A 12,994-nucleotide genomic window follows, 5' to 3' on the forward strand; every position below is an offset into this window, starting at 1 on the left:
ACAACGATGCTGTCATTCTCATTCTTCTGGAGCCCATTGAGAAAAAGGCCATTTCCTGCAGGAAGTGTTTGGGTTGAAGAATAATGGTAGTTTTTAAAATGGAAATATATACAGAATGAAATATTCTCAGTTTTCAAAACTTGGTTCTGTGTTGATTTAGAATTTTACTGTTGTTTTGCACAGGCAATATTAAACAGATTCTTCAAAAATTGCATATGTTAGTGAAATCTTTTCAGAACAGAAAATTTTTGAAAAATGGGTATTTGCATACAAAGGTCCACATAATAGTGCAGGGATTATATTAGACTTTCATTAAGTGATTTTTGACAGATATATTTCTTATTGTTTTATTTACCTATTACAAATACTTTATGTGAAAAAGATACACTGTGAATTTTGATAACTTCAAATAACTTAGAATTTCAGTCAGGTACTCAGAAATATAAATATCTACATGAGATATCCTTTCCCAAATACCTTTTCATATTCTGTGTTCATTTTCAAATCTTAAAAAATAAGTTTTGTAGTGAGTTGTAGGAGGCCTTATGCCAAACTGAAAAGCAGACTGACTAAGGAGCTTTGGAGTCCAATCTGGGTTTGTCACCTAGCTGTGAACCATGTGACTTAAGACAAGTTCTCCAATCACTTTAGCTGAAGGTGTAATAATATTAGAACCATTTATTTAATGTGTTCTTATGAAACTCAGATGAAAAGATATATTTGAAAGTGCTTTGGGAGCACTTGGGTGGCTCAGTCAGTTGAGCGTCCAGCTTCGGTTCAGGTCATGATCTTGCGGTTTGTGAGTTCAAGCCCCGTGTCAGGCTCTGTGCTGACAGTTCAGAGCCTGGAGCCTGCTTTGGATTCTATGTCTTCCTCTCTCTCTGCCCCCCACCCTGCTCGTGTTCTGTCTCTCTCTCTCTCTAAAATTAATAGACATTAAAAAAAAAAAGAGCTTTGAAAATGTTTATGACTGAGCAAGAATAAGGTCTGTGCCTAAGCAGAACGTGCTAACAGCTTTGCTAACTGTAAAATAATCTTTATTACACTGGTAATAACTTGTGGGGAAATAAATGATTTCTATCTGACTTTGCCGGACATTCTAAGAAGTTTTGGGATTACGAAGCAATAACATTAGTTAATCTAGGCAGTTCAAATAAAGACATACAGAGAAAGAACAGAGGTTTTTAGATTCAGGGGGAAAATATTGGGAATAAGTTTTCTTACCTATACACTTGAGAACTCCTGAGGAAGAGAGGTGGAGATTTTGAAGTGGTAAGAACAAAGTCTTTTCAGGCGGCTGCAGAGCCTGGATCATCAGGGAGAGAGAAATATCCACATAGTCCGTAACCTGAATGGAAAATCAGACTCCATCCTCTCAAGTTCACTCCTGCTTCCTGATTAAGTTTGCCTGATATTGGAACGCTTAATGAGGATTAGGGATGTGGAATGCTGCTCGAGAAAGGTAAAATTCTCATTTCAAATCTCAGTTCTGCCACAATTTGCATGGCATTTCCTAGTGTGCGAAAGAGGAGCAAGAATGCTTCCTCTGCCTCAATTCGTGAAGATCAAATACAGTTATGAATATAAAATGTACTCTATGAATATTATTAAGGCAGCTTAATTTTTGAAAGGTAATTTGTTTCCCTTATGAACATTCTTCACTAGTTTCTGCGGCAAGGAAAAAAACCTAAGTCTTTGTTTTTCAATTACTTTGAGAGGTGGTGATGGAACTGAGCATGGTTAGAATTTGGATTCAAAATCCTTTGGAGCCCCACATCTTTCATGAGAAGAGTAGGGATGGGAAATAGGTGCTACAGTCAGTGCACCACCAGGGGCTGCCCCAGGATTTAAAACAAAAAATGTCCTTATCTGCTCCTCAGGCAAAATTTCCTATGTTGATCCAGATAGTGACTGGTGAGAGCTATTTTAATATAAGAGAGTATAGACTTGCTGGTGGAAGTGGACCCTGGAGATACAAATTGTTGGGGGGGGGGGGTGGATAGGCACGAATTGGGGCTCCCAAGGATGGACAGGAACGGAGAAGTGGAATTTAAAGACGGTGTGCTTCTGGGTAACGCGAGGCTCTGAATGCCAAAGCTTCTGGATGATACTAGTTGGGTAACTGGCTACTGGGATTGCGAAATCTTCCTCTGTGCTTCGGGAATTCCCACGCGGGGGCCGCTACCAATCTCGGTTCTGTTTTCCCTCCCAGCGCCCTCGGCGGACTCGGGCCGCCTCGGGTGGGCCGCAACCTCAGTCGAGGTCACCTGAAGCAGCCCGGGGCCAAAGGCGGCCGCGACGGCGCGCGGCCCCACGGCCTCTCCTCCGCTGCGCGGCGGTGTGCTCAGCGACAGAAGGTTCCCGCACCCGGCGAGGACGCGCGCCCGCCGCGCGCACGTTTTCTTTCGCTCCCGGCCTCGGCCCAGGCGCGTCGCATCCGGAGGCCGCCAGGAGACGCGGCCCCGGGCGGCTCCGCCATCTCCCGGGTACGTCGGGCCTTTCTTGCCGCGCCCGAGAGCGCGCTCTGCTGGCGTCCTCGCTCCGCAGCCCTCAGCCGGGGTGCGCCGGGGATCCCTGCTTTCCTCTCGGTTGCACACGGGGCGCTAGGACGCCGACGCTCCCGCGGCCCCAGCCTGAGCGCCACCCTCCACTCCGAGCCCTGACGACTAGGGTCAGGTAAGGGCTTTCAGACGGCACGCGTGCTTCCCGCTGGTGGTTTGTCTGCGCTCCTGGGTTACTGCAGGGACCTAACTTCCACAGTTGGATTTCCATCACTGTGGCTGAGAAGTGGGAAAAATTCAGGACTCAGGATTTGCCTGGGACTCTCGCTCACTAACCCCGAGCCCGGCTTCACGCGCCCTCCGTGTTCTTCCATCCTTAAAAGATCTGAGTTATGTCTCTGATGAGAAAATAATTTAGAGCATTTAAGCTTAGACGAGTTCTTTAAAGAATGCCCTGAAGTTCTCCTTCTAAGCTTTCCAAATTCTGGAAATGAGAACTTGTGTTTAGAACTTAGCCGCAAGACAGGATAGTGTTTTTACTGTTTTTGTTTGTTTTTTAGGGAGGGAGGGAGAGAGAGAGAGAGAGGGAGAGAAATTGATTGATTGTTCAAGTATAAACAAACAGCTCAGCTGGCTGAGATGATAACTAATCTTGCAGAAGAAGGTCCTGTTTGCAGTGTTACTAAGAACTTTACCAGAAAGCAAGTGATAGATAGGATGGCCTGACGTGAAAGTAAAGAGAAAAAAAAAAAAAAAAAAAAAAAAGGAAATGGCAATCATCCTATTTTGACTTGTTCACCAGTATTTTAAGTTTCTTCCTCTTCTAAGCGGAGAACATTTGCATCTTTAAACTTTTTATGATGCTCTTATTTTACGAAAATTGTCACAAGTTTGCAGCATGTTTTATAAGTTTCTAAGCTATCAGTTAATTTTTTGTATTGTTTCCCTTAAGAATTTGGCTTGGTTGGTTAAATAGTAATTGAGCATGATTTTATGGTATAGGGCATTATGGTATAGGGTATAGGGTGTGACCTCCTCACAAAGATCTAGTAATAAATGTAAGTTGTATTTACTTCTTATAAATAAGAGGCTTGCTTGTTAAAATTGTTTTCCTCCACAATAGCATTTAAAATTTACATTCCTTTTTCCTCATACCAAAAGCCATGCTTGAGTTTTTGAATGCTATCTTCTTTCTTATCAATTATTAAATTTAAAAAAATGCAACCATAGTTTCTTGCTGCCTACTCTTAACGGGTTTATTTTCCATATTGCTGAAGAACATGTTTTTGGGTCCTTCTTTCAATGATGGAGTATAGATAAAGATTCTTTTTTGGTTTTTTAGCTTTTGAATGTCTGAAAATATGTATCTCACCTTTACTCTTAAATGATAATTTAAATGGGTACTGACAGATTGGCAGGTGTGTCTTCTCTGCCCTTTGAGGATATTATTCCATTGTTTTCAGGCTGGGTGAGGAATTTATACTCTTTAAGAAAATGCTTAGGCTTTATTATTACTTAATATCATTATTTATTAATTCAATACACAACTTATTAATTTATTATTTTATTGTTATTCTTTATCATTTTTAATTATTCTTTATTATTTTAAATTTTTATTCTTTTTTTATTCTTTATTTTTTTTATTGGGGAATCGATATGCATTTATAATTTGGGAACTTATTTTTTTTATTCAATTCCCCCAAATTTTTATTGTGTCTTTCAATATTTTGATCCACACCAGTGTATGTGGCAGGCCTGGAGTTCTGATTTTTTAGAGGAGGTTTCTAGAAGGCTGGCTTCATCCAGGGCCAGAGGGCAGAGATTTCTGAGATCCTTATTCACATAAGGTATAGCGTTTTCCTTGCCCGTGGCTTAATGGAGAGTGTGCTTTCAATTCTCAACCATGCCTGGGGCCCTGGGGCCCTTCTCCACTCCTGCTTTACTCAGCCATTATAGCCCTCACCCTGAAGTGGGTATCTGGTTGTGGTTTCTCTGGGGACAACAGGGCTTCAACTTCCTCTCAATTCTGCTTCTGCAGATGTGCACAGCAGAAGTTGCTCCTAATGCCAGGCTTACTTGTCAGACTGCCATCTTTTCCTGGGTCTTGGACCAGTGATTCCTCACCACTCTGTCAATTTTCTGAATTCTTTGTTTTTTTTTTTTTTTAAGTTTATTTATTTATTTACTTATTTATTTAGAGAGTGGGGGAGAGGCAGAAAGAGAGAGGGAGAAGAATCCCAAGCAGGGATTTGCACTGCCAGCACAGAGCCTGACGTGGGGCTTGAACTCACGAACCCTGAGATTGTGACCTGAGCTGAAACTAAGAGACAGATGCTTAACCGACTGAGCCACCCAGGCACTCCAATTTTCTGAATTCTTTAAGCAGATGATTTTATGCTTTATGCAGACCCACAACTCTCATTAGAGATGACTCTACTCGGTCTAACTTTAGCCATTGCTTTTCCCTTTCTCCATGTCTTACTCTGAGGAGCTCTCTGCCCCATGCTGTAATGTATAGAGGAAATAAGAGGAATAGAAGTGACTGTGATCTTCAGTGTCAAGTTGTTAATGGTAGTTTTAGCATCATCAGTAATTATTATTTGTTGAGAACCCACCATGCAATAGGTACCATATAATACTTGTATGAAATAGCCCAAGATCTCAGCTCGTATGAATTTTACATTTTAGAGACAAAAGGCTAGGACAAATTTAGAATAGATGTATTTGACCTTTAAATCTTAGGGGAAAACTAGTATAGATTTCTTAAGATTTGTGCTATTTATTACAAAATGGAAAAAAATCAAGTAAATTTTCGTTGCCCCGTACAGTTATATTAAGATGATTTTTTTCAATAACTAATTAAGCAGAAAGACAATGGAATAAATACAGTACCAAACAGTAATCCTATCTCATCTTAACCACCATCAGTTTTAGAGGTGGGTACGATACTAGATCTTTATAGTTTAGTTTAGTCTTTATAGGCTAGCTTCCATTGCCGCTGTTTCTGCTCCTCTCATACTCATTATCTTGCTTCCTTTAGTACCTGCTTGTTTTTTATTGTGTACTGGACATTCAACTTGAAACACTGTTTGTAGAAAGAAACTTGAGGCCTAGGATAACGTTACTGTCTTCTGGAGAATATTCTCCTTTGCTTGTGCAGGTACCTGTGAGCACTAGCTATTCCAGAAATCATCTTAATCCATTTTCAGAGACTAAGAATGTCTGAGCCATCCAGATAAATCAGAGCTGTGCTACAATCTACGTGAGGACTTGGTTTCCTCTACTTCAGCCTTACCTTTCCATCCATGATTGGCCTAGACCTTCACCTTTAACTCCCTGCCCTTCAAGCCTGTTAGAAGTGCTATGCAGCCTATCATATGCTTACTGTGTTCAAGGTGATGAAAGACAAGATTCAAAATTTTGGCAGAGAGCTGGAAACTACAAAAAATGACATAGCAGATGGGGAAAAGAATCTAACAGAAATTAAATAAATGAAAATAGCAATAACCAAACATTTAAAAGCAGTGGATGGATTTAATGGTAGATTAAACACAGCTGAAGAAAGAAGAATAAGCTAGAAAATAGATTAGAAGAAAATTTCGAGACTGAAACTTGAAGAGGCAAAATATGGAAAGAACAGCAGAGGAAAAGCCATGGAAAATATAGCTAACGTAGTGCTTAGATGAAAATATATGGTCTTAAATGAATATATTAGAATGAAGAATGACTGAAAATTAATGAGTAAGCATCTACCTTAAGAAATTAGAGGGGCGCTGTAGCTCCGTCGGTTAAGCGTCTGACTTAGGCTCAGGTCATGAACTCACAGTTCGTGGGTTCCAGCCCCGCATCAGGCTCTGTGCTGACAGCTCAGAGCCTGGAGCCTGCTTCGGATTCTGGTGTCTCCCTCTGTCTCTCTGCCCCTCCCTGGCTCCTACTCTGTCTCTCTCTGTCTCTCAAAAATGAATAAACATTAAAAAAAAAATAAAAAAAAAAAGAAATTAGAATAAGAAGAATAAAATAAAATCTAGAGAAAGCAGAAGGAAGGAAATAGTATTAGAAGAATAGAAATTAGTGAAATAGAAAAGAAATAGAGGATCTATAAACTGAGAAGCTGGTTTTTGAAAACGTTTGTAAAGAATGATAAACCACAGACAGGACAATAAAAAAAGCTGGCACCAATTACTCATCTAAGGAATGAAATAGGGAACCTCACTATAGGTCTTACAAACATTAAAATATTAAGAGGATGATGTAAGTAGCTGTGTCCATATATTTGCATAATTAAACGAAAACAACAAATTCCTTGAAAAACACAACTTATCAAAGCTGAAAGATGAATAAAAAGAAAATCTGGATAGTTCTGTAGCTGTTAAGCATATTTAATATATTTCACAAAAACAAGAAAAATGTACAAATAATAACAAAAACTGCAGTCTTAGAAGGTGGCATTGGTGAAAGGAGAGGAAAGGAAATGTGTAGGGTGATTTTACTTCTGAATATAGTTGCAAAAATTCTAAGGAAATATTAGTAAATAAATATATCCAGTAAAATATAAAAAGGGTAATATATCCAGACTAACTTGGATTTCTTCTAAAACTGCAACATTATCTTAACACTAAATCAATTAATGTAATCACCAGTATTAACACAGTAAAGGAGGTAATTCATGTTATTATCTCAGTAGATACAGGAAGAGAAAAAAGTATTTGATAAGATTCAACATTCAGTAATCAAGAAAACAAGGTAAAGGTATAATGATTGGAAAAAAGAAAAAAACAGTATTATATCTGAGTGATGTGATTGTGTACATAGAAGATAAAAATCTACAAACTGGAATTACTAAATCAATTTAGCAGGGTTAATTAGTGCATGGTAAATACATAAAATTTAATTGAAATAAATATATACCACATATAAGTATGTATTATTGTTTTTAAAGCTTAGAAGATCTCAAATGCCTGGGAATAAATATCACAAAATATGCTCAAGACCTCTGTGCAGAAAACCGTAAGATATTATTGTGATAAATTAAAGAAAAAGCTAAATAAATGGAAAGATGTATGGATTGAAAGATTCATTATTGTAACAATGTCAGTAATTCCCAAACTGACCTACAGATTCATAGTATTGCCATTTAAAATAAACAAGTTTTGTTTTTGAAACGGATAAGATGATTCTGTAATTTATAAGAATATGCAAAATGCCAAGATTAACCAAGCCTCATTTGAAGAAAAACAATAAGCAGGAAGGGCTTGCGCCCCACCCCACCTCCCTCCAGGATATTAAGTTATGTTATATACTTAATGTAGTGATACCAGTACAAGGATAAGACAAACAGACATTGGATCAGAATAGAGAACACTGAAACACACTCACCCCTATGAGGACATGCGATTGTTGACAAAAGTAATATTGTTGACTGTCTCCCCAAAGTGATCTTTTTTTTTTAAATTAAATTTTTTTTTCAACGTTTATTTATTTTTGGGACAGACAGAGACAGAGCATGAACGGGGGAGGGGCAGAGAGAGAGGGAGACACAGAATCGGAAACAGGCTCCAGGCTCTGAGCCATCAGCCCAGAGCCCGACGCGGGGCTCGAACTCACGGACCGTGAGATCGTGACCTGGCTGAAGTCGGACGCTTAACCGACTGCGCCACCCAGGCGCCCCGAAAGTGATCTTTTTAAAAATGGTGCTGGGTCAATTGAATATCCATTTTGGAAATGAAATGGATCCTATCTGCTACCTCAAATATTAATCCCATGTGGTTTATAGGCCTATGAAAGGCAAAGCAATAAAGATTTAGCAATAAAGATTTAGAGAGTATCTTCATGATAATGTAAAAAATATTTTTTAAACAGGACACAAAAATTACTACAAAGAAACAGAACAGAAAATTTAAGAACATCTGTTTATCAGAAGATTCCAGCAAGCAAGAAGGAAAGCGGCAGAGTGGAAGAAGATACAGGCATACTTTGTTTTATTGCACTTGGCTTTGTTGCACTTTGCAGATAGTGTGTTTTTTACAAACGTGTCTTGTAACCCTGCATTGAGCAAGTCTGTCGCTGCCATCTTTCCAGCAGCATTTGCTCACTTTGTGTCTCTGTGGTACATTTTGGTAGTTCTGGCAATATTATATTCAATATTGTTATTATATTCATTATGTTGATCTGTGCTCAGTGATTATGACTCACTGAAATCTCGGATGATGGTTAGCATTCTTCAACAATGAGCATTTAAAAATTTGTTACTATTTTTTTATGCTTATTTATTTTTGAGAGAGAGAGAAACACAAACACAGTGCAAGTGGGGGAGGGCAGAGAGAGAGAGAGGGAGACACAGAATCCGAAGCAGGCTCCAGGCTCCGAACTGTCAGCATAGAGCCCTACGCAGGGTTTGAACACACGAACTGTGAGATCATGACCTGAGCCAAAGTCGAACACTTAATTGACTGAGCCACCCTGGTGCCCCTAGCAATAAGCATTTTTAAATGAGGTATGTACTTTTTTTTTTTTTTTTTTTTTTTTTTAGACCTTGCATACTTAACAGACTACTGTGTAGTGTGAACATAGCTTTTATATGCACTGGGAAACTAGAGAATTCACTTCAATGGCTGCATTGTGATAGTCACTTTATTATGGCAGAACTTCACCTGCAGTATCTCTGAGGAATGCTTGTATTTGTAACATATGTATCTTCCTTCCATTTCCAGAGTATATGTCTTTATTTATATATAATTTAATATTTATAATAATTATTATAATAGCAACAATCCAATAGAAAACAGTAGGCCAAAAACTGAAACAGGCACATTACAAATGAGGATTCCAAATGATCATATGCAAAGGTGTTCAGGTTCATTATTAGTCCAGGAAATGAAATTTAGACTCGGATGAGATTACACCGCTTACCAGAATAGCTGAAGTTAAAAAGACTGGCAGTGCAAAGTGGTGGCAAGAGAGAGGGCAGTTGGAACTGTCCTCTGGTGCTGATGGGCATGCAAATTATGGGTTATCCATATTATGAAATGCTGTGATCCATTGGGAAAAAATCAGAAACGTCTGTATATATGGATGGAAAAAGATGTCAAGCCATATTGTAAGGTGAGAAGTGAAAATCCAGAATAAGCATGCATGGTATGGCCCCATTTATCTAAAAGAGACAGGAGGGGATGCCGAGCAGTTGCACTGGTGTGGCCGTAAAAAATCTGGCAGCAACAGCTATTAAATTTCCCAGCCAAGTGTGTATTAACATTATTTATATTTTAATTCTCTGTACCTATAAATTATATAGGCCTAGGGCCTTCGTAATCTCTCAGATTCTGTGCATGTGGGAAATTAGTTTTACCCACAAAAAGTTTTCTTCTTGGGGTTAGATTTTTAAAATTGTTTTGTAGAGCTAATGTAGTGAGCAGAGGAGTACAGACAGCAGGAACGAGAGAGCCGAATAGAGCCAAAAAGGGATATAGGACCCAGGAGGTGGGCAGAAAGACAGTGCTGGATTCACGGTTATAAACTAGCAGTGGGAGAGAGTGTGCAGACAGCTTTACTCCCCCCCACATCCAGACTGGAGCACTACTTTCTGCACTTACTTTTCTGCAAGGAAGAGAAGGTTCCGGTGGTCTGATTGTCCCTCAGCCTAGCCAACCGCTTCGCTCTGCCTGGGGTCCCCAGCATCCCTCCTGTCTGCTAGGAGTAGGTGAAGCATGGGAGCACAGGACCTTTTTCTTTCGGTGAAAGACCATGCTACCCGCTGGAGCTGCAGTCAGTGAACCCTGTTCCAGTGAGAGCTGCAGGCGGGCTCTGTGAGATCTCTAACTCCCAGCGGGCATTGAGGCAGGGAAGAGGCATGCTTAATACAAGAAGGCTTGAAGTGCGTGAGTAGGTGATTGTAAATCCATAGGGTTAATTAAGCCTCGCTCGTGTTAAACCTGCTTGCTTGTTCATTCCTCCATTCATTCATTGACTCATTCTTTCAGCTGAGACATAGTGAGTCTTGCTCTGTACTCTCCCAGATGGTATTGGATCTTGAGGTCATGGCACAGTGGCAGAATGTCTGTGTTGGTGTTGCTGGATGTGGCAGCAACATATCCCCATTCATACATTCCATTTGCCGCTCTGTCATTTCCAGGTAGCTCTGTGTGTGCGTGCGCGTGTGCCTTATACCTTACAAAACATTTCTCAAGAACTGGAATCATGATATACTGTCAAACACAGTCACTCATTTGAACCTCTTTTATTTGTAGGTTGAATTACTGGACTGGACAATGTCACATGTTTTGTGGACAGTATGGGTCTTGGGGGCTGTAACCAGCCTCTCCAAGGAAGTGGCCCCTCATCAGACTTCTCTGTTCTGTGACTCCACGGGCATCTGCGAGGGCCACTCCAGATCTTTAAACTCCATCCCTTCAGGACTCACGGCGGCTGTGAGAAGCCTTGACCTCTCCAACAATGAGATCACCTACATTGGCAACAGTGACCTGCAGGGCTGTGTGAACCTCAGGGCTCTGAGGCTGGAGTCTAATGAAATTAACACGATAGAGGAAGATTCTTTTTTTTCCCTGGGGAGTCTCGAACATTTGGACTTATCCTATAATCACATATCTAATTTATCATCCTCGTGGTTCAGGCCCCTTTCTTCCTTGAAGTTCTTAAACTTGCTGGGAAATCCTTACAAATCACTTGGGCAAACACCTCTTTTTTCTCAGCTCACAACTTTGCAAATTCTGAAAGTGGGAAATATTTACAGTTTCACTGCGATTCAGGAAAAGGATTTTGCTGGGCTGACTTTTCTTGAGGAACTTGAGATTGATGCTTCAAATCTCCAGAAGTATGATCCAGAGAGTTTGAAGTCCATTCAGAACATCAGCCATCTGGCCCTTCGTATGAAACAGCCTGATTTGCTGCTGGAGATTTTTGTAGATCTTTTAAGTTCTGTGGAACATTTGGAACTGAGAGATACTCATTTGAACACTTTACATTTTTCAAAAGCATCCATCAATGAAACAAATACGTCGATTAAAAAGTGGACATTTAGAAACGTGAAAATCACTGATGGAAGTTTTAGCGAACTTGTAAAACTGTTGAATTACGTTTCTGGAGTGTTAGAAGTAGAGTTTGAGGACTGTACTCTCCATGGGCTTGGCGACTTTGACGTATCTGACATGGGCAAAATTGGAAGTGTAGGTGGGATAGAGACATTAACAGTACGGAGGTTGGTCATTCCATACTTCTACTCGTTTCATGATCTGAGTAGTGTGTATTCACTTACAGAAAGAGTTAAAAGAGTCACAGTAGAAAGCAGTAAGGTGTTTCTGGTTCCTTGTTTACTTTCACGACATTTAAAATCATTAGAATATTTGGATCTCAGTGACAATTTAATGGTTGAAGAATACTTGAGAAATGCAGCCTGTGAGCATGCCTGGCCCCTCCTACAAACCTTAATTTTAAGGCAAAATCGTTTGAAATCATTAGAAAAAACCGGAGAAACTTTGCTTACTCTGAAAAACTTGATTAACCTTGATATTAGTAAGAACAGTTATCTTTCTATGCCTGAAACTTGTCAGTGGCCAGAAAAGTTGAAATATTTGAACTTATCCAACACCAGAATATACAGCTTAACCCGATGCATCCCCTGGACACTGGAAATTTTAGATATTAGCAATAACAATCTCGATTCATTTTCTCTGACTTTGCCACAACTCAAAGAACTTTATATTTCCAGAAATAAGTTGAAGACTCTACCAGATGCCTCCTTCTTACCCACGTTACAGGTCATGAGAATCAGCAGAAATGCAATAAACACTTTCTCTAAGGAGCAACTTGATTCTTTTCAAAGACTGACGACTTTGGAAGCTGGTGGCAACAATTTCATTTGCTCCTGTGAATTCCTGTCTTTCACGCGGGAGCAGCAAGCACTGGCCCAGATCCTGACCGACTGGCCACACAATTACCTGTGTGACTCTCCATTCTATGTGCGGGGCCAGCGGGTTCAGGACACCCATCTCCCAGCTTCTGAATGCCACAGGGCAGCTCTGGTGTCTGTCGTGTGCTGTGTCCTTTTCTTGTTGATCCTGCTCACGGGGGTTCTGTGCCACCGTTTCCACGGGCTGTGGTACCTGAAAATGATGTGGGCTTGGCTCCAGGCCAAAAGGAAGCCCAGGAAAGCTCCCCAGCGGGACCTCTGTTATGACGCCTTTGTGTCTTACAGCGAGCGGGATTCCCACTGGGTGGAGAACCTTATGGTCCAGGAGCTGGAGCACTTCGACCCTCCCTTCAAGTTGTGTCTTCACAAGCGGGACTTCATTCCCGGCAAATGGATTATCGACAACATCATCGACTCCATCGAGAAGAGCCACAAAACCATCTTTGTGCTTTCTGAAAACTTTGTGAAGAGTGAGTGGTGCAAGTATGAGCTGGACTTCTCCCACTTCCGTCTGTTTGATGAGAACAACGATGCTGTCATTCTCATTCTTCTGGAGCCCATTGAGAAAAAG

At 40.4% G+C, this 12,994-nt stretch overlaps 1 protein-coding gene across 1 annotated transcript; it reads left to right on the plus strand.

Annotated features, from left to right (window-relative positions):
- Positions 1–2,098: 2,098 nt before the first annotated feature.
- Positions 2,099–12,988, plus strand: LOC121026443 (toll-like receptor 2; the record flags this gene model as incomplete). Its single annotated transcript, XM_040469294.1, has 2 exons — positions 2,099–2,676; positions 10,745–12,988. A coding segment is annotated over exon 2 (2,223 nt), but the record flags the coding sequence as incomplete, so codon positions are not given.
- Between the last annotated feature and the right edge of the window lie 6 nt (positions 12,989–12,994).

The sequence above is a fragment of the Herpailurus yagouaroundi genome, unplaced genomic scaffold (assembly GCF_014898765.1).
Source record: "Herpailurus yagouaroundi ecotype Mexico unplaced genomic scaffold, PumYag 101555, whole genome shotgun sequence".
NCBI lineage: Eukaryota > Metazoa > Chordata > Mammalia > Carnivora > Felidae > Herpailurus > Herpailurus yagouaroundi.